The 21,675-nt window shown below is 42.3% G+C and overlaps 1 protein-coding gene across 4 annotated transcripts in view; it reads left to right on the forward strand.

The window, feature by feature from the left end:
* Positions 1-21,675, forward strand: part of MAP2K5 (mitogen-activated protein kinase kinase 5) — a 138,751-nt gene that overhangs the window by 108,202 nt on the left and 8,874 nt on the right. For all 4 annotated transcript variants that reach the window (XM_054077134.1, XM_054077135.1, XM_054077136.1 and 1 more), the window contains 2 exons: positions 2,543-2,604; positions 4,937-4,982. In XM_054077134.1, the coding sequence (XP_053933109.1) occupies positions 2,543-2,604; positions 4,937-4,982 (108 nt within the window). The remainder of the gene's footprint in view (positions 1-2,542; positions 2,605-4,936; positions 4,983-21,675) is intronic.

Here is a 21,675-nt window from a genome sequence, read left to right on the forward strand (position 1 = left end):
GGGTGCCCAGTCTAAAATCCTTTGAAAGACTCAGTTAAGGCTCTAATTTTCATGCTGAATTCCAGTTGGTATTCATCTCCACGCACCTCATCTCCTTCTGAGCTGCTGAGAGCAAACCAACCAAGGCGTGACCATGACCACCAGGTCTGCAGCAGAAGAGAGCAAGCCTGGGTGGGGTTGAAATCTCTGCATTGTACAGAAAAAATATTGCAAAAAATATAATTTACATTTACTTTCATTCACGTGGCATTTTCTTGCATGCTTAGGCAGGAGCACCTTGTCTCCTGGCAATGCTGCGGTGCAGGAGCTGTGTGGTCAAGGTGTTGACACTGATGTTGGAGCAGGTTCTTTGGACCTGATGCCAGCTTAGCTTGGGATAGCGAAAGAGTAATGCTGGTGGCTTCAGAGCCGTTCATCAGCTCTCATAATGAAGTTCCACTCTATTATGGCTCCAGCATCTCTTTGTGATTGCAGAAATTATCACCTAGCAAATTAGTGTGAAATGCCGTATGCCTGTCCTGTTCCCCAGCGTGGAGCGCTCGGAGCTGGCAGCCCCATTAGAGGGGCGATTGTAACAAGCTCCTCGCTTGCATCGTACTTCAACAGCAGGAGAGGATTGCTGGGCAGAGCCAGTTCCCCAGGGAATGAGCTCCAATAACTTTGCCCTGTCATTTCCAAACTGATCTGTGCTGCCTGCCCAGAGCATTCCATACCTGCGCTGCTTTGAGTCCATCCCACCTGGGAAAGCAGCGTTTGCCACTTTGGGTGCAAGTGCAGGAAGGCTCTGCTGGAGAGGAGAAAAGGATGAGGAGAGGCCAAACATGCTGGGCTCCGCGCTGTGTCAGCAAGCCTGACATTTTGCTCTGCATTTTCTGTATTAATATGAATAATTTTCAGGCACAGTTCTTTGAAGTGGAGAAAATTTAATTGCAGTGCTTATTTCCTTGTGTTTCATCCACTCTCCAGTGGAAACCTTCCTATATTGATGTCATTTATAAGTTTAGAAACAATAACCTGTCCCTCACCCGGTCCAAGTTCAAAGAGAATTTGGGCATGTTCTATCAAACACTCCTTGCGTTTAATAGAGGTCTTTGAAAATTGTAAAGCAATTTTGGCTTCTCCTTTTACTCTTCAGTTACTTTTGATTTAATTGTATTTTCCAGCAGTTTCCAATTGTTTGAATTGGAAACAAAGCCTTAATAAGAGTTCTAGTTAATTTTCTCTCTTGTAATTACCGATCTCATTTTTCTGATAATTGGCCACAGCAATTATATGTATATTTACTAATCACATAGGACGCTCTGCAGTTGTGTCTATCTGCCACCATTGATAATGGCACACACATTGCAGAGGTGCTTTTATCATCTTCTTTTTTCCACTACATCAAAGCTATTTCCTCGCATTCTCAATAATGAATACATGCATGCATTTGACACAGTTGTGTGCTAGAGAAATTGTTTGGCTCCCACCAAATGCTGCACGCTCTGAGTTTCTTGCCTGCAGCGCTGGAAGGTTGTATGTAATGATATATTGCTCATCCAAATGGCCAAAGCACTCCAAAGCACAGTGAGATTAAAATAAGTCATTCCTTTGTTAATTTAAATAGGTGCATGTATCATACTTTGCAGGGTACTTTGTGTAGTGATGTCAGGGAGGAAAAAAGCCGCCGAAAGGTATTTTTAATAGCAAATGAGAATAGATGAGAATGGAGTCATTTGCAGCTGCCTGTTTTATGTGGCTCTCTTGTTCCAACTGTAGGTCTAATGAGATGACACTGTTAAAGTACTCTGCAGTGTAATTTCATTACATCCTGAGCTGTTACACTATAAACACAGTGGAGCTCTCTGTCATTCTTGGAAAAACTCCTAAATTTGTAAAGCCCTTCTTTGCAAATGGTGATGTTGTTTGTTCCCTGGTTTTGTTTTGTTTTGTTTTTTCTCTTGTGCTCTTAATTTATTTTTTTTTGTCTTTCATAAATACTGGGTGGTTTTTTCCTACCACTAGGCTGGTAAATCCTGCTTTTTTTCCCCTTCTTAAAAATTCTTTCGCCTTTTAAATCTAGAACAGACAACATATGAGGACAGCCTCTAAAATGAATAAGTGTAAATAAACATGAGTGTAAATAAATAGCAAATGCAGTGAAAGAAACAAAGGTCAACACAAGAATAATTTCACAGCTCTTTGTTAATTACAAGACCATTTGTGTGTTACTTAAATAATCATTAATTTCTCATTTACACTTTCCCTACCTTCCTTTTTACCCTGTGGCTATCATTGTCCTTTTTTCACCTCCCCTCAGTGTCTTTCCACATGTTTTTACCCATTGTGTAATACTCATTAGTTGAAATTCACTGTTTTATAACACGTTCTCGGAAGAATTAGTACCTTTCTCCTTCAAATTCTCTGTCTGAACGGGGGGCTTTGTCATATCCCGGTTTTGGTTTGTTGGTTTTTTTTTTTTGTGGCTGTTATATTACTCTTCTTTTTAAAAAAATGATCTTCTCTCCTTCTGACTCTGCTTCTTGTTTCAATCCAATCCCAGGAATCGCCCGTCCTTCCAGCCGGGGAGTTCTCTGAGCCATTTGTACACTTCATCACTCAATGGTAAGCTCAGTTTGCAAACATGCCATGCCCTCAATGTAAATGATACATGCCATTAACTCGGCAGCTCGGCGAGACCTTATGGCTTTCCTTGCATCCTTTCTGAGAGGAGAGGGACTTGGGGGCCTTGGGCAGATGGGGCAGCAAAGCTAAGCAAACTGTTTAAATTATGTAAACGTTATTTACACAAAGGGTCGTAAAAGTACTTACAAGGGTTTTTCCTGTTTTAATAAACATGCCCTGGATGTGGGTGCAGCCTCGCGCTCTGAGACTGTTAAGAATTCATCCAGTGGGTAAAGAGGCCACAAAAACTCGTGTGTGTCATATCATTATTCAGGGCTTTTTAAAATATTACTTACAAAATCACCGCAATATTGAGAAAGGCAAGCAGCCTTGATTAATTCATTGGCTTTTCAGTAAGCAGTTTTTACTGAGAGTCGTATTTTAAAACACACCACTGGGTATATTTTTTTTTTCTTTAAAACTAAATAGTTAATTGAAAACCTTTTAAATTAAAGGAGAATCTGGGAGAGAAGGAATTTGTAGGGTAAATAACACACTTCTTGAGTGAATAGAGAATAAAAATCTTGAGGGCAAGCTATCGTAGAGAAACAAAGTAAACGGAAAAATCTTTTTCTTAACTGTCGCATCCCCTCTCCACTTCTGAAAAACAGAAAAAAAAGGGGCAGACATTAGGTATGGCAGAGGAAATGAGCTTGAATTCTGTATAAATACGACGGGTTTGATGGAGAAGCACTTCCAGGGCTGGATGCTCAGCTGTGCTAAATCAGATGGAGCCATCTCAGTGTGTGCCACTGCAAGCTGCAGCCACATGGCCGAGACAGGATCCTGCTTCAGGGATGTGTCCTTGGCAAAAACAAGGCACTTGAAGCCCTCAGCCCCACGCAGATCTGCAGGTCAGGCTTTGCAGCGCTTCCAGGTTCTCTGCTGTGTGTCACTGCTGCGAAAGTTACCTATAAAACTGGATTTTTGAATACATAACGTAGGAGAAAGTGCCTCTCAGGACTGACATAGTGTGTAACAAATGACACAGGCACAAAAAGCAGCCTGGTTATCGGTTAATTAAAGTACCTAAATAATTAAAGTTTGTGTAACATAGGCCTCCGTTTTCAATAGTTTCAGTTTACAAAGACCAACGCTATTTGGAGGGTTCTGCAACACAAGCGATGTGCGTGGAGGTCTGTGCTTTTCATCCCTGCCAAAAATTGATGACAGACTCCTTAAAAAAAAATTCTCATTGAGGCAGAGGGAGGGATGACCTGTGTTAAAATTTCCACAGATGTCAAAGCGAAGCATAACTGATGGTGGCTAATAGCCCTGCGTTCCCTGGGGACGCAGCTACTTTGGACTGTCAGATTAGAACTGCTCCCAACCTACTCATCAGACAGCTTGCATTACTTGCAAATGCCTGCAGTATTTGAGGTGCTGGTAGTTATTTGTAGGGAAGGTAAATGGTGTCGTTAATACCTCTGATTTACAGCACAGATCATTTAATATTTTAGATATAGTGTTTATTGGCTGTACCTGTTAGTGGGAGGCCTTCATGTTTTAAAAAAGCAAATAAGAAGCACCAATACACTATTTAAGCAAACAATTCCTAATAAGTATTAGAGATGTCAAGTGAACAGCGTATCGGACTTTATGACTTTATGCCAATTACGCCATAAACACTTGCTGTTTGGATGTAATCCAATTAGACAGTAGGCAGCTCCTGACGGTCACCTCTGTGCCACGTTATTGTGTTCCTTCATGCAGCTAAGCACAGCCCTCAATGGCTAATTGCACCTGTTGCATGGAAAACTAGGACTATTTGGATGAGAAACATGATCTTATAAACAGGTTAATGCTGTGTAATGAACTATCACCCTGCAGTGTAATGGAAATAAATGGGAAAAAATGAAAGTAGAAACCCCAGGGTATTGCGCGTTCTCCTGAAGCTGTTTTGTGTTGGAGTTAAATTTCCCACCTGTTCATATCATACTTTGTGTTGAGCTATGTAATAATCCCCAGCAAAATGAGAATCAACTTACTGTGCTTTCTGAGCTGACTGGTTTTCAGTGATCTCTATATTTGCACACTTTCGTGGTTACGAACCGTGTAAATCACTACATCCCACAAGGGAGTGACAGGAGGGAAGGACGAAATCCATTAACATTTTGGCCACTGTTCGGAACCCTGTCTTCCATTGGTACGCAGTAAAGTTAATGCACTGAAATTCTTCTCTCTGTGCTGAAAGTGGATATCTTCAATATTTAAGTGAGTATAATAAATGAGCAGTTGTTTATATATGAACATTTTGTTTTATGACATATAGCATGAAAAAGCAACCAAAGGAGAGACCAGCACCTGAAGATTTAATGGTAAGTGAAACTTCAAAGGCCTTCAGTATGTATTTGTCTGCGAATATTTTTTATTCGTGTATATAGAAGTGTATCCATTTTATTCTGCAGTTTTCAATATGTACAAATGTAAATCTGAACTCTTTCTGGCTTGTGCAGCAATTGTGTACGTGCAGACAGCACACAAACCAAAGATGAAATTGTGTTCCCACTGAACTTAATTGGTCTTTTGCTGTTACTTTCATTGTTGACTTCACCTGTGATTTGGGAAGTTAATACAGAACTTTCACAGCCAGTATCAAGTTTCAATCAAAACTATTTTGATGCTTAATACATGTTTTTTTCAGTTTGTATGCCCTGGGATTGCAGCTCAATGTAGGTCACTCGTTGTCGTCGTTTGCCGGTGTTAACCTTTCAGAATCTGAAGACTGAAAACAGAGGATATGGTCAAAATATTGCATTTTTAATGAAATGCAGGAGATACTGGTTTCACTTATATTCATGTAAAATGAAATCAGATTGGCTGCAGAAGGTTGAGTTAATATGTAGCCTTGATCTGCCCGTAGAAGGGCTCTCAGTGCTGGAATCTGAGTTCAGAGGCCACTTCTTTGGCTTGTGATTGCCCTTTTTTCAGCAGGGCCATAACAGGGTGCCTGCTCTCAAGCTGGTCCCTTGTGGCTGTGCATTTAGTGCAGAGTGCTGGTTTGACTGATTTTAAGAAGCTAGAAAAATACTGTACCAAACAATTACTACAACTATTTACAGTAATATATGTTATAGGTAAGAGTTGTAGTCTCCTCTGCTTCATATTAAATATTTCTGACGTTAAAACATTTGACTACTTTACATGCTATGCTACCTGTGACTTGGAGGTTTATGTAGAACTATGATCGTTTATTTTCTGTGCATTAAATATCTAGGAATCCTTTGAACAGATTTTAACAAGATAAGGACCCGTTTTCATCTTCTCATTCCTTGCTTACATGCTGCGAACTGCAAGTGGAATAAACAAGTGTTTCTATTGCAGCTATTCTCTAGTTAAAGGCTAATCTCTGAAGATGCCCTGGGGCAGATATCTCACACTCTAGACTAGTCTCAATTTAGATCCTGGTTAGTAAAGTATTTAACTGTGAATCTAATTTTAAGGATATTAACTTCAATAGATCCACATTTGAAGTTAGGCACCTGCTTAAATACCTTGGTAAAATGAGGTCTTAAAGTTTGTCAGAGCCCCTCCACTTTGTGACGTTCTGTGTCTCGTATGAAAGGCTTACACCACCTTATTTTGTCTTTTTTATTAACTTTTGATGGTTGGGAAATTCTTGCAGTTAGTCACATCTGAGAAAACTTGGAACAGGTTCTAGAGATGTAGACACATTTACCTTCTGCACTATTATGCCATGGCTGGATAGCTTAGCTATTAAAACAACGGAATAGGGTTTCATAAAACCTATATCTATTTGTAAATGCATGTTTCAGTGATGCAATAGGCCTGCCACTTATAAATAAAACATCTGCAGATCACACATACCCCCATAAGTATATATGTATGTTTGTAAGCAATAACACCACTCCAGGGTGTAGAGTCATAAAAATGAGGCCAAAGGGTGAGTGCCTGCAGTACCAGGGAAGTGCACAGATTTATCTTTACAACTACATGCCCTGGAGTGTGCTGCTCCCCTTTTAAGGAGGTATTTTGTAAAATAATTTTAAAATTATAGCAGCTCAGGAAAAAAAAAAAAAAAGAAAAGGAAAAAAAAAAAAAAGCCTTCCTACTTTTTAAACAAAATCTTTTGTTTAATGCATTCTTCCCCTTATGCTACTTTCTGCTCAATTATAAATGAACTTGCAACAACAAGTGCTAAAGCATGAAGCAAACTGCTGCTGAAATGAAGAAGTGACCCAGTCCTTGCTGGTAGGGTGGCTGACCCTCCTGAGCTGCCCTGAATTCCCTCCTCGAGCCTGATGGGCTCAGAGACCCCAGCACTCTCCTGTGCCAGACTCTTCGCTCAGAAGGTGCTCTCCAGTCAAGCCCTTTGCGGTGGTGTGCTTGCCCAGTCTTCTCAAGGAGATCTTTATTTATAAAACTCATATTTATAAATCTCACAGATAAATAATATTGCAGAATCATAGAATGTCCTGAGTTGGAAGGGACCCCCGAGGATCCTTGAGTCCAAGCATCTCTGTAGACACCAATGGGTGTACAAATTTCCATGCTTTGTTGAAAAATAGGGCCAGAACAAAAGCTGCTGAATATCCTCAAGATTCTAGAATTGCTAACCACAACGTCCTTTCTAATTCCACATCATTTGTTTCTGAAAGCTCTGTTGTAATTCTGATGGATATCTGCCAGCTAACTATCTGAGTGGGCAGAGTGAAGCAGGTACTATCAGTGAAACCCTGGACTTGTCAAGGTCAGTTTAATGCTGCTTTAAATAAAAACAGGATTTCATCTCTTTCACTGGGGTTTGGGATTTTTTTTATTTAGAAGAAATGTACCAGCAAGGATGGAAGGTGTAACACGTAATCATCGTTAGCTTCAGACAGAACAGTGGAGTGCAGGCTTCCTCCCCTATGGACATGAACAGGACTGGAAGTCGCTATTTTGTAACCAATTCAGTATAATTAAAGACTGAAAGCAAAATGAAGGGAGCATAACATCAATCTTTTTCTACTCTCCTGATAATCGGCGAATTGTTAAATGCATTTTTAAGAGCTGAGTAACAATACCTGGAGTGCCAGATTGGCAACTCTGGTGAAGTCACGGGGTTACTACAGGGATGGATTTTCCCCCGTCTATCATGTTAGGAAGCCCTTTATTTATAAAAGTCACTATGCGCATTTTGTCAGAAAATAGGGCCAAAGCCAAGGCTGTATGAAATTCCTCTATAAAGTCAGGCTTTCTGCTACCATAGATATTCCTGTGCAAGCGAACACTAAATTTCTCTTAATAGCTGGCATAAATCAGGTTCCTGTATTGACCCTTGGTGACTGTGCCCTTTATTTCGTACACCCATCCACAAAACCAGATATAACATCAATTTCTCTGTGTATACATAATCAACAATGTAATTGTTTCAAATATTTCAAATTAACAGACTTTTTTTTCCACAGGAATAAAAGGAGTAATTTTACCAAGTAATAGGAAAATTGTCCTTCCAAGGAAAGGAACAATCTGTACGCTTTACTGGTGGTTATTCTGAGCCTTGTGCTTACAGTGTCTGCTCTTTTGTCTCTAGTTTGTTCCGTCTCAAGAAGAGAAAGGCATACAGTCAATTAAATTGAACGTACTCCTATTTCAGCACCAGGGAAGACTGCACAACATCTTAGCATATTCCTCTGTCCCTCTTCTCTCCCCTTCTAACAAGGAAAAAGGAAATTCCTAGCAAATCTTCTCTATAAAGATAAATTTTACTTTTTCCTCGCATGAACTTCCTGTTTCCATTTAAAATGTGGAGTTTGGCATCACAAGCCTGGCTCCCAGGAAAATGCAGACATAGTTGTGCATTTAGCAAGTGTGATGTGACAGCACGGATAAGGTTTAAACTCCCACTTGTGCCGCGTGTATGGGGAGGCGTCCGTGGGCTGGTTTGGCTCAGGAAGCTGTAGATTTGACTGTATTTACGGTATTTTTCAGAAGCTTTCCATTCTAAGCTCTATTTAATGGAATCTATGCATAGTAAGTAATCAGGTCAGAGAGAAGCAACATCCCCTGTTTGAGATCAATCGCTGGCTAATACTTTATCTAGGCCACTTTATTATCTCATGCTGATTCCATTCCCATTCTCCTCCTCCTTTGTAGCATGCACTTCAGCTGTGGTAAAAGTACGTATCGCATACATATTAAAAACATATACCCATTCTATCTGTATGTAAATGTGTGAGACACAGCTGGATATTGCAGGAGTTTGATTTACTAATAGTTATTATCTGTTCTAGCTGTTCAGAGGCAAAGAGAGTTTCAAAAAACAAGCTAGCGCAGAAATTGCCTTTATGATATCACTATCCTGCTTCGGTAATTGTTTAAAATCTCTTCTTTAGCTGGAAGCTTGGCCTTTTATTTTGCAGATTGTATGTGCTTTTCAGAAAGGCAGCAGAATTGTTGCGGTCGTTTGTTGAGATTTGCGTTAGTACAGCGTTGAACTCTACCGTGCTGCGTAAGGCTATCGAAACAAAAGCGATTTACTTAAAGAAGTTGTATTTGAAATACCAAAAGTCAGGCATGTAGCTGTTATTCCATTATGCTTTCCCATGGATGCATAGAAGTACAGTCTTTAAGATGCTGCTTGGATTTCTCAAGGAAGGTACTGGGCAGGGAAAGGCAGTGATTTTACCCAAGGATACAGTCACCTTCTGTGCTTGATTACTTCTGCCCATATCTTCTAATTTTTCTTCAGGTCTCCAGCTTTGAAATACAACTTCTAGTTTTTCTCTATTTTAAATTTAAATTACTGGTGCTTTTTTGTCGGTGTTTCATTAATTTAGAAGATTGTATGGCAAATTGTACATCTTCCATACCTTCTGGTAAAGAACATGTTCTTAGGTTTTTTTTTATTTTAGTTACTAGTGTAATTTTGAAATTTCCCATTCCTATGCATTCAGCAATCCCTCTTTCCTTTTCAGGAATGCCATTTAGACGGGGCGCTCTGATCTTGTTAGCTACGATGGTTATTTTTTCAGATGGATAGTTTTTGTGTATTGAAATGTGATAGGATATGTGTCAAGATATTACAGATTCTCAAAAATGGATTCTAGCTGGCTGTTCCCCCGTCTCCCAACAAATATAGGAAATGAAAAATGTGAAGCTTTTAAGTAGCTATATTTTAAGTAGCTATATTCTATGGTGGGTCTGTACAGCAGCACTTCTTACCAGGTAGAGCTGAACTTGTTTGCAGCTCGTGTGTTAAACCGTTGTTTGTAGCTCCTAGGAAATACTTTTATGATTTAAACCAACAAGTGGAGGATAAGCATAAACCTACCTGGATTTTCATATAAACCTTCAGAATAAAGCCAATAAAATACTACCACTCAGGTTTGTCAATAAAAGGGATTTCCCCTAGTAGCTAATTTAGCTTGTAGCAGTGGCATCATTGACTGAGTAGCTGAGATTGCTGTGCAGGTTGGCTTTTTTGATGATGTTAACTTTTGAGAAGGACTAGAGGACTGTCTGCACTTTGCTTTTCATAAATACGTTACGCAAATCTTGTGAGGATAGCTTTATAGATCAGTGTTCTCTAACTGGACTTACCTAAATGTTTATGCTGCTGGATCACAGTGAGCCAAGAATTTTCTCTCTTTGGCTACTTACATGCATTATTTGCTTTTTCCCTGCACCAGTGCAAGTTTTCCTATCAGTGATGATTTGTCCAGCATAAAATTGTCCGTGTGTGCACCTGTGATGGATAGCTTTGTTTGCAAACGTTTAGACTCTTCTGTCACAATGATCTGAGTTATTCACCCCATGACAAGCAGGAATTCTGACAGACACCAAAATGTGTACCAGATGTGTAGGAAAGGGCTCCTTCCTGATTTCCCAAGGAAAAAAGTATAGAGCCAAGTATTTTAGCTGTTGTAAATACAATAAATATTGAAGTGTATCTGCAACCTGTCAGTTCAGAAGTACAGTGGGCAAGTAGTTCTGGATCAAATCCCAGATACATTGGGAGGCAGTGTCAAAAATTATACTGACTTCGTTGATGCTCGGATTTCACACAAGGGTTTAGGATGTTCTTGTGTTCATCATCTTGTTTGGTCACCATAGCTCAAAAGTTGGAGCAATAGAAGTCTGTATTCATTCACGTGACTACATTGCTCCGTTTCTTCCCTGCTCAACTGAAATGGGGAAAGGTGGGCTATGGATCTTTTCCCCTCCCTCCTTTCACTCTGTATGATTTGCTTTTCTTTGCCACTTGAGAAATCAGCTATCAAAATGGAGAAACACTTTATATCAGTGTCACTAAATTCTGCAATTACAGAAGACTGAGATTGCGACAAGGTTAACTTGTGAGTGTTAAAGGTATCGTATTTATTCACTGTCTCCTGCAGTCCCGTTGCTCATGCAACCACTGACTTCTGTGCTGTAAATGTGAACATAGAATCATAGAATGGTTTGGGTTGGAACATCTGACTTTCTAACGTGCCCTGAAGCTGCACAATATACTAGCACTTTGCGGTGAAATGTGAAAAGAGATGACTTGAGTTGGCCCAAAGAAGTATCGAAAATCTAAGGAAATTGGACAAAAACAAATCGGCAACAGCTTAGAGGGATAGAGTTAATATTTTTGGTTACTTGAGTCTCCTGGGCTTTGCAGTTTAATTTGAGCAAATGTTTCATTTGGCACTTCTGGTTGTTCTGTAGTTGTCCAGACGCAGAGACAAATATTTACATCTCGCTTATTTTGATCGCAGAATTGCAAATCTTTCAATTACGATGCACTGAGAAGTTATGTGTTGTTCTGGTTGATATTTTTATGTCAGCTCTGCCCTACGTATTTATTGTAACAGAATTTTTGGTGGTGTTTTTTTTAACAGTTCCAAAATAAGGGCCATATCTTTAATTCCCAGAATATTGTCCTCCCTGTTCATTCCCAATTCACCAAGGAATCCACTCTAACAGGTGACTGCTGAAATCTATGCACAAAATTTATTTGTGTAATAAAAACTGGAATTGTAAATTGATTCGAACGCACTGCATGGATTTAAATTGCTGGCACTTGTGTAGTACCAGCTACTTGTGGGTCTGTGTTCTGATTAGCACCGCAGTATTAAACAAGGGTAATAATTGCCTATGAATAAGCATGGTATAAAGCAGGAGATAGAGATATGCCTTCTTAGTGACCTGTGTGCATTATGCCTCAAATCCCTTAATCAGATTTGTGCCGCTTGATTCTTGCATCTGCAGAAATTCAGCTGGAGGATCAGGGCCTAAAGTAGTAAAAAATCAATTAATACTACTTTCTAATTTGTGCAGTTGACAAAAACGCATATAAATAGGGGACATTTTTCTACTGAAGAGGGCCGCTCTGAAAGATTTTTAATTGGATTTTCATTGTGATTGACAGCATTTGATTATGACAGTAACTTTATTTGGCTGGACTGTCATAGCCCTCTTGTTCAGGGTTTTTTTTTTTTTCCATCAAAGCTCTTTTTTATCCGCTGAATCCCCAGCGGAGCAGCAGTGCCTGTGAAAGAGCCTTTTAGCACCTTTGTTGCAGCCATCCCTGGTGATGATTGGACCCAGCTGGTAGTAGATAAGAAAATGTGCCTCTCACAAAGAGGTTGCATCTCCCCTCTCCCCCGTTTCAATAATTTTAAGAGCCCCAGAAACCTGTTGAGGATTAGAAGTAGCTTTAGATGTGAAATGAGTGTTAAGTATTAGTAATCGGGAGATTAGGGCCCCGGGGACAATGGGAGATAAACAACTGCAATTAAGGCAAATCTGCCAGAGTAAACAAAATTTAGCAGAAACAGATGCCCTAACCATTTTGGGGGATTGATTGGAGGGCACCGAGGAATCGATTTTTGTCTTGTTTACACTTCCAAACCCCTGTGATAAACTGGGAGGCTAAATATTTCATACAGCCCTGATTTTAGTTAATTTTTTTCCGGCTCCTCACAGTGGGTCTGCTCTCTTCTAACAGTGACCAGACCCGCGTTTATTCCGCGTTCACAGGGAGCAGCTAATTGTCTATGAAGGGCCCCTGTGTTTAAATGGGCTTGACAGGAATTTAAATTTTGTTTCAATCAACCTCTGTGCTCACAGCCTGCTCCAGTTTCTAATTTTTAAATTAAACATGATTTTTTTTTTTTCTTCTTTTTGAAGCTGCGGCCTCTTCTCCGGAGCCGACTGCTGGCGCTCCCACCCAAGGCAGCTGCCGCAGCTCGGGAATGTGCAGGTTTATTAAGGCCGTAATAGCAAAGCACGACAAGCCGCAGCCATGGAAAAGTTCATTGTCCCATAAATGTGCATCTGCCTGTTCGGATTTAATGGGAGATGCTGGGGTAAACGCTCAGCTGGTGTAAATCGGGACGGTTTTGCCGGCGTCTGCCCACATGGCTGGAGAGAGACGGGGTTTCCACCAGGGAAAGGCAAACGATGGCATTAAAATACAGGTCTGAGAATGGAAACGGTTTTCATGGCCTTGGTCGTTTGTTCAGTGACCTTGTGAGAGGTTCAAAGGAATTTTTTTTCCCCCAAGCCAACTAGTGGTGATATATTTTGCCTTCTTCTCTGTGCTTTCAGCAGGGCTCTGCACGTTTGTTCGGCCGTCGTTTCATACCTGTGCTTTTCCTGCTCCAAAACACAGTGGTTTGACAGGATGTTCATGCTTGGATCATTTAATACTTGCTTTGTTTAGTCTCTTTACTAAACCTGGCCAACACAGAGATGTTGTTTTGCGGTAGCTGAAGACAGCGTAATGCAATATGATTGTATAGAGTACTTTTAAAAACAACTTGCTCATCTGCAGAAACTTCATCACGGAAACACTAACAAATTGTGGGCTGTTTCATTCTCCCTTTTTGCTCCCAGCCACATCATTTTCTGGGGGTTTTGATTTTATCATTGCGTTTATTTTTGTATGCACACAGCATTTTCTGCTCTCAGGTTTGGGTGAAAAACAAAATTGTTCCAGTTTATTCTAGCTTAGTGATTTTTTTTCCCCTCCTGTCAGTAACCAGTTCCTGTCAGAAACCGGTTTCTCAACACTTGGAGAGAACAACACTTTTTTCACCCTTCTTCCCCAGTCCAGGGGAACACTTAGACCCCATTTGAAGGAAACACTGCATCAGTTTTTAATGTCTGACTGTCTTTCTTTGGTGTCAACAAAACCAGTCGTGTGCTTACGGTGAGGCGTGATCTGAAGATCTACATTAACATTAGAGTTCAGGTCAGGTGTGCCCTTTTGGTGTGAATCTCCTGCTCTTTCCAAAATTATTGCTCTTTCCAAACTTACCACTCTTTCTTTGATTCTCATCAGAGACAAGTCTTGAAGCTCATTAGTTGAATAGATTTCAAATGAAACCAAACCAGAAGATGTGCTCCAGGCAAACGCCTAATGAACTCCAGCCACTAATGGGCACAGTGTCTGCAGACCAGACCAGAGCTGGTCAAAAGTAAAGCCTCTTCCATCCCTGAAACATCGCACCAGCCGTTTCAGTCTGCAGATCTGCTTCTGTTGTTGACAGCTTGCTAATGTTGACATACTCTATCAGCCTTGGGCCACTCTCTCTATTCCTCTTCTACAGCTCTTCTTAACCTCAGCGGCACTTGTGGAAGCACGCTCCGACTATATTTTGGTTGCCTTATTTTTTTTTAAGAGTCATCACAAAAAAAACCCCAACTTTGCTGGTACTTAGCTCGTTTTGTTAGCTAAGCACCAAGAGGGATGCCAAGTACAGTTATTGGTTTAACAGCAAATATCAAAAGCAGAATGGCTGTGGAAAGAATGATCTGCAGATGGGCAAATAGACTCCTCTGTGCCACAGCCAGAACTGAAATTCTAGTAAATTTAAGACTAGTATATGCCACAGAAAAAGAACCGCAAAAATCAGACCCGTCCACACATGCCCCTGCACACCCGCTGGGGTCCTGCAGTTGGAGGGCATTGAGTTGTTTGGAGTCAGGTCCGCACTACGGAAGTTAGAGGAGCTGCACTGAGTCCTGCTAATCTGACCTGAAAAAAAATCCCTCTTGACCTAAAGTCTGCTGATGAGTTGCCAGCCTGGACACATCAGTCAAGTGCATAAGCACTCTGGGGACTATTTTTAGGACTATAAACGCGCCGTTTGGCTATGGCTAATGTCCAGAGCTTTGGAAAAAAGTTTGGAAAGAGGATTTTAATCGTAATGGAACAGTCTGTATTACTCTTTAAAAATGGAAATTTGGGTGTGATCTGGATACTTCCTCTTCAGACTAAGATTTTCAGGATTAAATTAAGGTGTTCTTTCTCTTGGTCCATCCATGCTCGGGGGCTGCCATCATCTGAAGACAAACTTTGGAAATCGCAGCAGAATTTTAGTGCCTCAACAAAATTGCTAAACCAGCCAAAAATCACTTGCCATTAAATTTATCATATAAGAAGTAAAAGTGCATTGGTAGAAGTTAATCTACAAATAGATAAATAATACACAAAAAAATCCGCAAACAAACAAACAAAAAAAAAACACAGAAGGAATCCTTTTCAAAAAAAAAAGGAAAAACAGGAAATATAGCTCCAAGTCTTCACTGCTTAATAGTGTTATTAATTTATCTTTGTTTGATAGATTTTGTATCATCTTTTCACCATCTTGAGTATCATCAGAGGGATAAAATCATTAGTGTGCTAATCTAGATAGCCATGGTTCTAACGCTGACCTAAGCTAATCTGCCTTTGCAATTTCAAGAACTATGTTTGACTTCTCTGAAAGTAACCTTAAATTGTAGTCTTGTAAGAATTCCAGAGCTGTATCCTTCACTCCTTCTCCTAATGAGGTTATGACCAAATGCTCATTATAATTGCTTTAGACTCCTTTTAATTTTCAAGCTTATTAATCATAAGAAGAGTTATTTAAAATTGCATAAATTAATCTTAGATTAAAAGCCCATCAAAGCCTCGAAACAATTAAGAATAAGTAGGATTTCCCTGGGGCAGCAAGTTTTATTTTAATAGTGTAGTCAGGTGGATATCAGAACATTGAAGTATGGTAGTGATTAATGTATGCAAAATTTAAATGAGAGTTTTTAAATGGCAAATCTAAATCACATATTGACCTAACTGTAGGCTTTAACTGCATTGTCTGTCATATATTTAAACTGTTTAGTAATCAACATTTTAATTACAGTGTGTGTTAGGGAAGCCATGCAACAAACAAAACTCACCGCTTCCCGACACGCCGCGTGGAACTGTTTAGCAGGGCTGGGGCTGTGCTGTTGGCTGTGCGGAATAAGGAGCGAGGAGAGAGCAGAAACTTCAAGGAGACTAATGATACTTGCTTTTGCTTATGGATTTATTCTTGTCCCTGCTTTGTCTCTGCCCAGAGAACGCCATTGATCCATGCGGCTTTCCGGCCCTCTTTGCTACCCGCGCTGTTCTCTAGACAAGTTGGTCCTTTCAGTAGCAGAAGCTACAGGTGGGAATTGGTGGCTGCTGTTGCCTTCTGACTTTGGGGTCGCTGTGCCCTCAGCCCACAGCTTTGCAGGCTCCTGCAGACCTGCTGGAGCACCGCCTCTTTGGCCCCTACTGTGGGAGATTTCACCCCAGCAGCCAGCTGAGACCAGGCTCTCAGGGTTGCTGAATTCTTTACGGAGCACAGCAAGAGGCAGTCCTTGCCCTGAATAGTCACTGTTCTGAGGACAGGAGCTGGGAGAGAGAACTGGGCCAGTAAACACTCGGTCCCAGATCAAACACAGCCGTACAAGTGCCTAGGAAGGAATGGTACTTTATGGCTCAGCTTGCTGTGATTTGACATGTGCAATCCCATGACTGCAGGTGCAGCACAGAGGAGACAAGGAGGGTTCACTCCTGGAGGAGAGTGTCTATCAAAGCAAGGGTTGACCTTGCTGGAGCCTTGGGGCACTGGGCCATGCTTTCTAGACATGCATGATAAGCCTCTGAGTTGCTGCTGTTTCAAGCACTCACCTTTTTCTTTAAAGGGTAATCTCCTATGGTCAAAACACATCCTAAAATTGCAGAAGTAGAACAAGAGATGCAACAGCCAGATCACGCTTCGGTAGTGTCTTGCAAGCTCTTTTCACCTGTGTGTATATTCTGTGTCTCCATGGATCAATGCAAGTGTTGGAAGCCTTCAGATTTTTTTACGCTACTCAGGCCTCAGACGTGAGTGATGGAAGGAAGCTGCTGGATGGAGCAGCCCCCAAGGAGGGCTCTAGCACCTTCTGTGCCTGTGAATTAACAATGTTTGGGGAGTCAGCAATAGAGTATTGGCCTGAGGATTCCTCGCTGCTATTCCTGGCTGTGGGAGCAGAAATCGGCCTTGTGGATAGCTAGCACAGATAATTAGAACAGCATTTAGTTTGGCTTGTCCTTGGAGGCAGGAGCTCTAGATGTAAAATCCTCCACTACTGGAGGCAGTAGTGGAGTGATGAAATTTTATGTGTGCTGAGGTCACTGGAGAGAGACACAGGGTCATTCCGGGATACTTTGGGTTACTTCAGCACTTTGTGTGTCCAGGTGTCCATCTCCAGAGCTGAGGTTTGTATTTGTCCTTTTGGAGGTCTGACTTGTGTTCCCATTAAAGATGTGAATGGGCAAGAATTTCCTCACAAGTATGTGCCCTCAGTTAATTACAAGAGCTGTAAATAGCTTAGACATATTGATGACGATTGGAGAACTAGCTGGGATGATAACTGGTGCGCTATTTTACAGCCAAGGGCTTGTGCTCCTTGAACCAGCCAGGCTTTTCTCATTTAAGGGTGGCACTGCGGCTGTCTGCTCAAGCTTGCCTTTGAACACAGCGGGCACCTCCTGTGGAGGAAGGTGTGGGACATCCCAGCTGATTCAGGAGCACAGAAAGTATCATGATTTGATCATGTTTTGCGCTGAGTTACTGCAGACACAGGCTGGAGTTCTGCTAAAGGGCTCTCGGATGTGGTGGAGCAGGAATGGGTGCAGATGCAAACAGGCAGGTCCTGGGTGTCCTGCAGGCAGCAATGGGGCTATGCAGAGCTGAGCAAGAGACTCTTCTTCCTAGCTCTCTGCTTCTACTGCCAGGGAGGCTTTACCAGTGTCATTGAGGATTTGGGAATGGTAGGAAAGGGAAGCAGATTTCCAGTTTTCCTTTTACTCTTAAAAGGCGCTTCAGTATTCAGCGGCGCCATGGTTTGTGCAGGAAAAGCTCCGTGTTGATACATCTGATGCTCCATGGAGACATTCAGTGCTGCAAAGCAGTGACGTGCCATTTCTAATATTGCCTAATAAACTGCTGCATTGTCTTCTCTCTCCCCTCTTTAAAAAATGGCATCAAAATTTTGTGTTAAGCAGAGAGTGAGCTTCTCTTAAAGCAGCCTGTAGCCATCAGTAATATTTATTTTCTATATTTGTTTTAAGCCTGTGAAGACTGTGGTTTCCTCCATACTGTCCTGATGGAGCCCTGACCAGCGAGCGTGCAATGCCCCTAGCCCTAATGTGCCATTAATGATAGGTTAATGTACAGTATAATGTTTTTTGGACTATGGGTTCATTACACTTCTGAGTGTAAGGTCCTTCTGCAGAGCGCCCAAGGTCCCATTGCATTATATCATGCAATAAAAATACCCTTTTCATATCACACGCTAATAAACTGTATTTGAAACGCTGTCTAAGGGCACTGTCATCGTCTTGATAGTCTGTGTCTGCAACAGTTGGGATCTTTTTATTATTGTTTTTGTTGTGCTGAATTCAAGTTTTTCAATGAAATGCATATTTGTCTGTGCTTCTTTGTAGCAAATGGAGCAGAGTCCTGTAACTGTGCCGTGTGGGAGAGTTCCTGTAAAAGAGAACACTAAAGGGATGGCACTGTTGCAGCCATCAGCAATGCTGCTTTCTTAACATACTTTACATAAGCATGAGGTTGTTTATTGTCATTTCTGATTCGCTGGGTGTTGTGCTTACGTTTGGGTGTCACGTAGCCGTTAACATATGACATTGGTCCTCTAATGGTGTCCCTCCTTCCTCCTCCAGTTAGCAGTTCGCTCCCAGCTGCAGAGAATACAGGATTTCAGCACATCGACAGGCAACCCCCAGGTGTTTGCATCAGCAGCCACAGCCTGTGCTGGCTCTGCTGGTTCTCCTGCCTGAGGCATTGGAGCTGTGGTAGTGTTCCACCAGACCTTGTGAGCAGTGTGGCACCTTGGTGGCATGGCTAGCATTGGCCTTGGCCATCCAGGATTGGCTTGGCTCTTCTTGCCGTAGAGGAGAAAAGTGAGAGGGAAGCACCCCAGGATCTCACTGCTGCGTTTGCGGGCATCAGAACAGTAGGAGATGGTGAGGTGGTGCCGTGGGGGCACCTGGCTACAATCCCGGCAGTAGGCACAGCCCTTCCAGCCTGGCTGCAGCATGGGCAGGAAAGCCACAGTGCTGCTCATCTCCACATGCAATTTGCTGCTCAGGCCGCAGCCACCCCTTACATCAAGGGGATGCAGGATGGCGTTCCCAGGTCCCTCCTCTTAACCTTCATGTCCTCCTGCAGCGGTCCCACTCTCCAAGCTGTTGCAGGTGCCCCCAAACACTTTCTACCAGAGCAGTGCAGTGAGCAAGCACCGACCGTGGCAGATCCTCCAGGAGAGCTCAGAGTACATTGTGCTGCCCACCTCAATTAACCTCTCACTGCCCCAGTGAAAAAAATATGGAGACATGATGATGTGGGTCAGATCTGGTCAGTATCACTGAGCACCATTTGAGATTCAGGTTCCTGTCTATGTCCTTCCCATCCCTTTCATGTTTCATGCCCCAAGAAACACCACCCTGTCATTTCTGCAGATTTACGAGGAGGTTGATGACTGGCTGGTGTTTCATGTTGGGGTTGTACTTTGTCTCCATGCTGGCTAAGGTCAGTAACTGCCAATTACATGGAATTAAAGAATCAAATGGTATGGGATGGAAGGGAACTTAAAGGCCATCCAGTTACAACCTCCCTGCTATGGGGAGGGACACCTCCCACCAGACCAGGCTGCTCAAGGCCCCATCCAACCTGGCCTTGAACGTTTCCAGGGATGGGGCATTCAAGACTTCCCTGGGCATAAGGTCTTCTCTTCTATGAGGTTGCTATAGACCCTTTAAACCAATCTGACAGTTAACTCTCACTTGTTTTGTGCCTGGAAAAACACTTGAAATTACAGCAGCATTGCTTAATGGATGCCATTTATTGTCTGCTTGTCCTTTGGCAGTGTTCAGGAGCCTCAGCATTGATCTGAATCTCCTCAGTGTTGTCCAAACACGGGTCTTTCATAGTCATTGGTAAATTACCTATTTATGGGAGAGCCTCTTGTGAAGCTTTCATCTTTCCTGGACTTGGGTGTGAGAGGCAGCATAAACTGTTACATATGCATTAGATGAAACAGCTGAAAGGATTCAGGTAGTCCAGATTTGAAGCTGTGGGAGATGCACAAGGCCTTGTGTTAGGGCTGTAACCAAGGGGACTTTCATGTCCCCTTGAAAGTCCACCCTTACTTTTACCAGCAATGCTGGCGAGCAGGTCCAGAGCAGAGCTGCGTGTGAGCACTTGGTGCTGGAAAAGGCCCATGGATGTGTAGTCCTGCTGAGGCTACGGTATAAAATCTGTTGCCATAAGCTCTGCATGGGTTATTACCAGAAGCTAAGATTTCTCAGGCCGGGGGAGAAGGCTGTGAAAGCAAATAGCTGTATTTTAAGGGTGGGTGAAATTATGGAACTTTTACCCTTGAATAATGGCGATTTAATTGACTGGGCTAAATGATTGATGGTTTGTGAGCAATGAGTTTGAATTACCAGGGCTGTGTGTTCAGGGGGGCACTGCCCTTTTAATTTCATGTCAGATATTTAAATCATTTACATCACCCTCTGCGAGGCGCTCCCCTTGGAAAGAGTTAACCAGTCTGGTGGGACACTGCAACTTGAGAAATGTACCCTTTATCAAGAGAACAAGATGAGACAAGTTCATTTAAAAAGCCTGGTTTGTCATTGTTTATCTAATTTTCGGAGTTGACACACAAAATTAGGCTGGCTGACACTCACTCTGGGGCTGTCCCTGGCCCTGTCCTGCCTGACCTTTTCGGCTCCGAGCTGCTGTGCGCTCACTGGCGACCGCTTCCCCTCAGCTGCAGGAATTGCTGCAAGTCCTACCAGTCACAGAATCATTAAGGCTGGAAAAGGCCTCCAAGATCTTCCAGTCCAAACATCAGCCCAACCCCACCATGTCTACTAAACCATGTCCCAAAGTGCCACGTCTACATGTTTTTTGAACCCTTCCAGGGATGGAGACTCCACCGCTACCCCACCCGGTCATGATAAAGCAGGTATGGGGAGTGGTTTGGTGGTGGCTTTTCAATGTATTTTCTGCTGGATGTACTGACTGACACATATTTTTAAGGCTGGATAGTTAAGAATTGGCAAGGAGGTGGTCGCTGCTTTGAGACGAATGGGCACAGAAGTCTGAGCAAACATGCAGTGCATGGGATGGGGTCACCTCTGTCATGGGGACACCCTGTGATACTTTTGGTTTCCTCTCGGTGTCATGTTTCCCTCCGTGATTACACCGTTCAGTTAGCAGTGAGCTCTCACGTGTTACTGAAACTCAAATGTTGGCTGACTCGTCACTAGCAGGGAATGATTACAGTGATTCGACTAAGGAAGGTTTAACATCAATCTCTTCTTTGCCAGTTCACAGTGGACATAAGTGCCAGTGTGAAATGTGGGAGGTGTCCCTGCCCATGGCGGGGGGCTGGACCTGGGTGATCTTTAAGGTCCCTTCCAACCCAAAACATTCTATGATACTGTGTTTTCCCGGAGACATTTCTGGGCGCTGAGCCAACCGCACATCCCTCTTATGTCATTTGTATTGCATTTTCACTTTAAATGTTGCTGTAAGCAAGCCAAGGGCAAGTTTGGTGGTCTTGTGCGTTGTCCACAGTTCTGTATTGCTCGTTGATGTGTGGTTTTATTGCATTTGCAGGCATGCCTGCATCAGGCAAGATGCTGCTGAGCAAGGTCAGGTATTAGAAACAGCAAAGTCGCTTTGGCGTAGACTTCAACACAGGCCA

Source organism: Cuculus canorus, chromosome 12 (genome assembly GCF_017976375.1).
Source record: "Cuculus canorus isolate bCucCan1 chromosome 12, bCucCan1.pri, whole genome shotgun sequence".
NCBI lineage: Eukaryota > Metazoa > Chordata > Aves > Cuculiformes > Cuculidae > Cuculus > Cuculus canorus.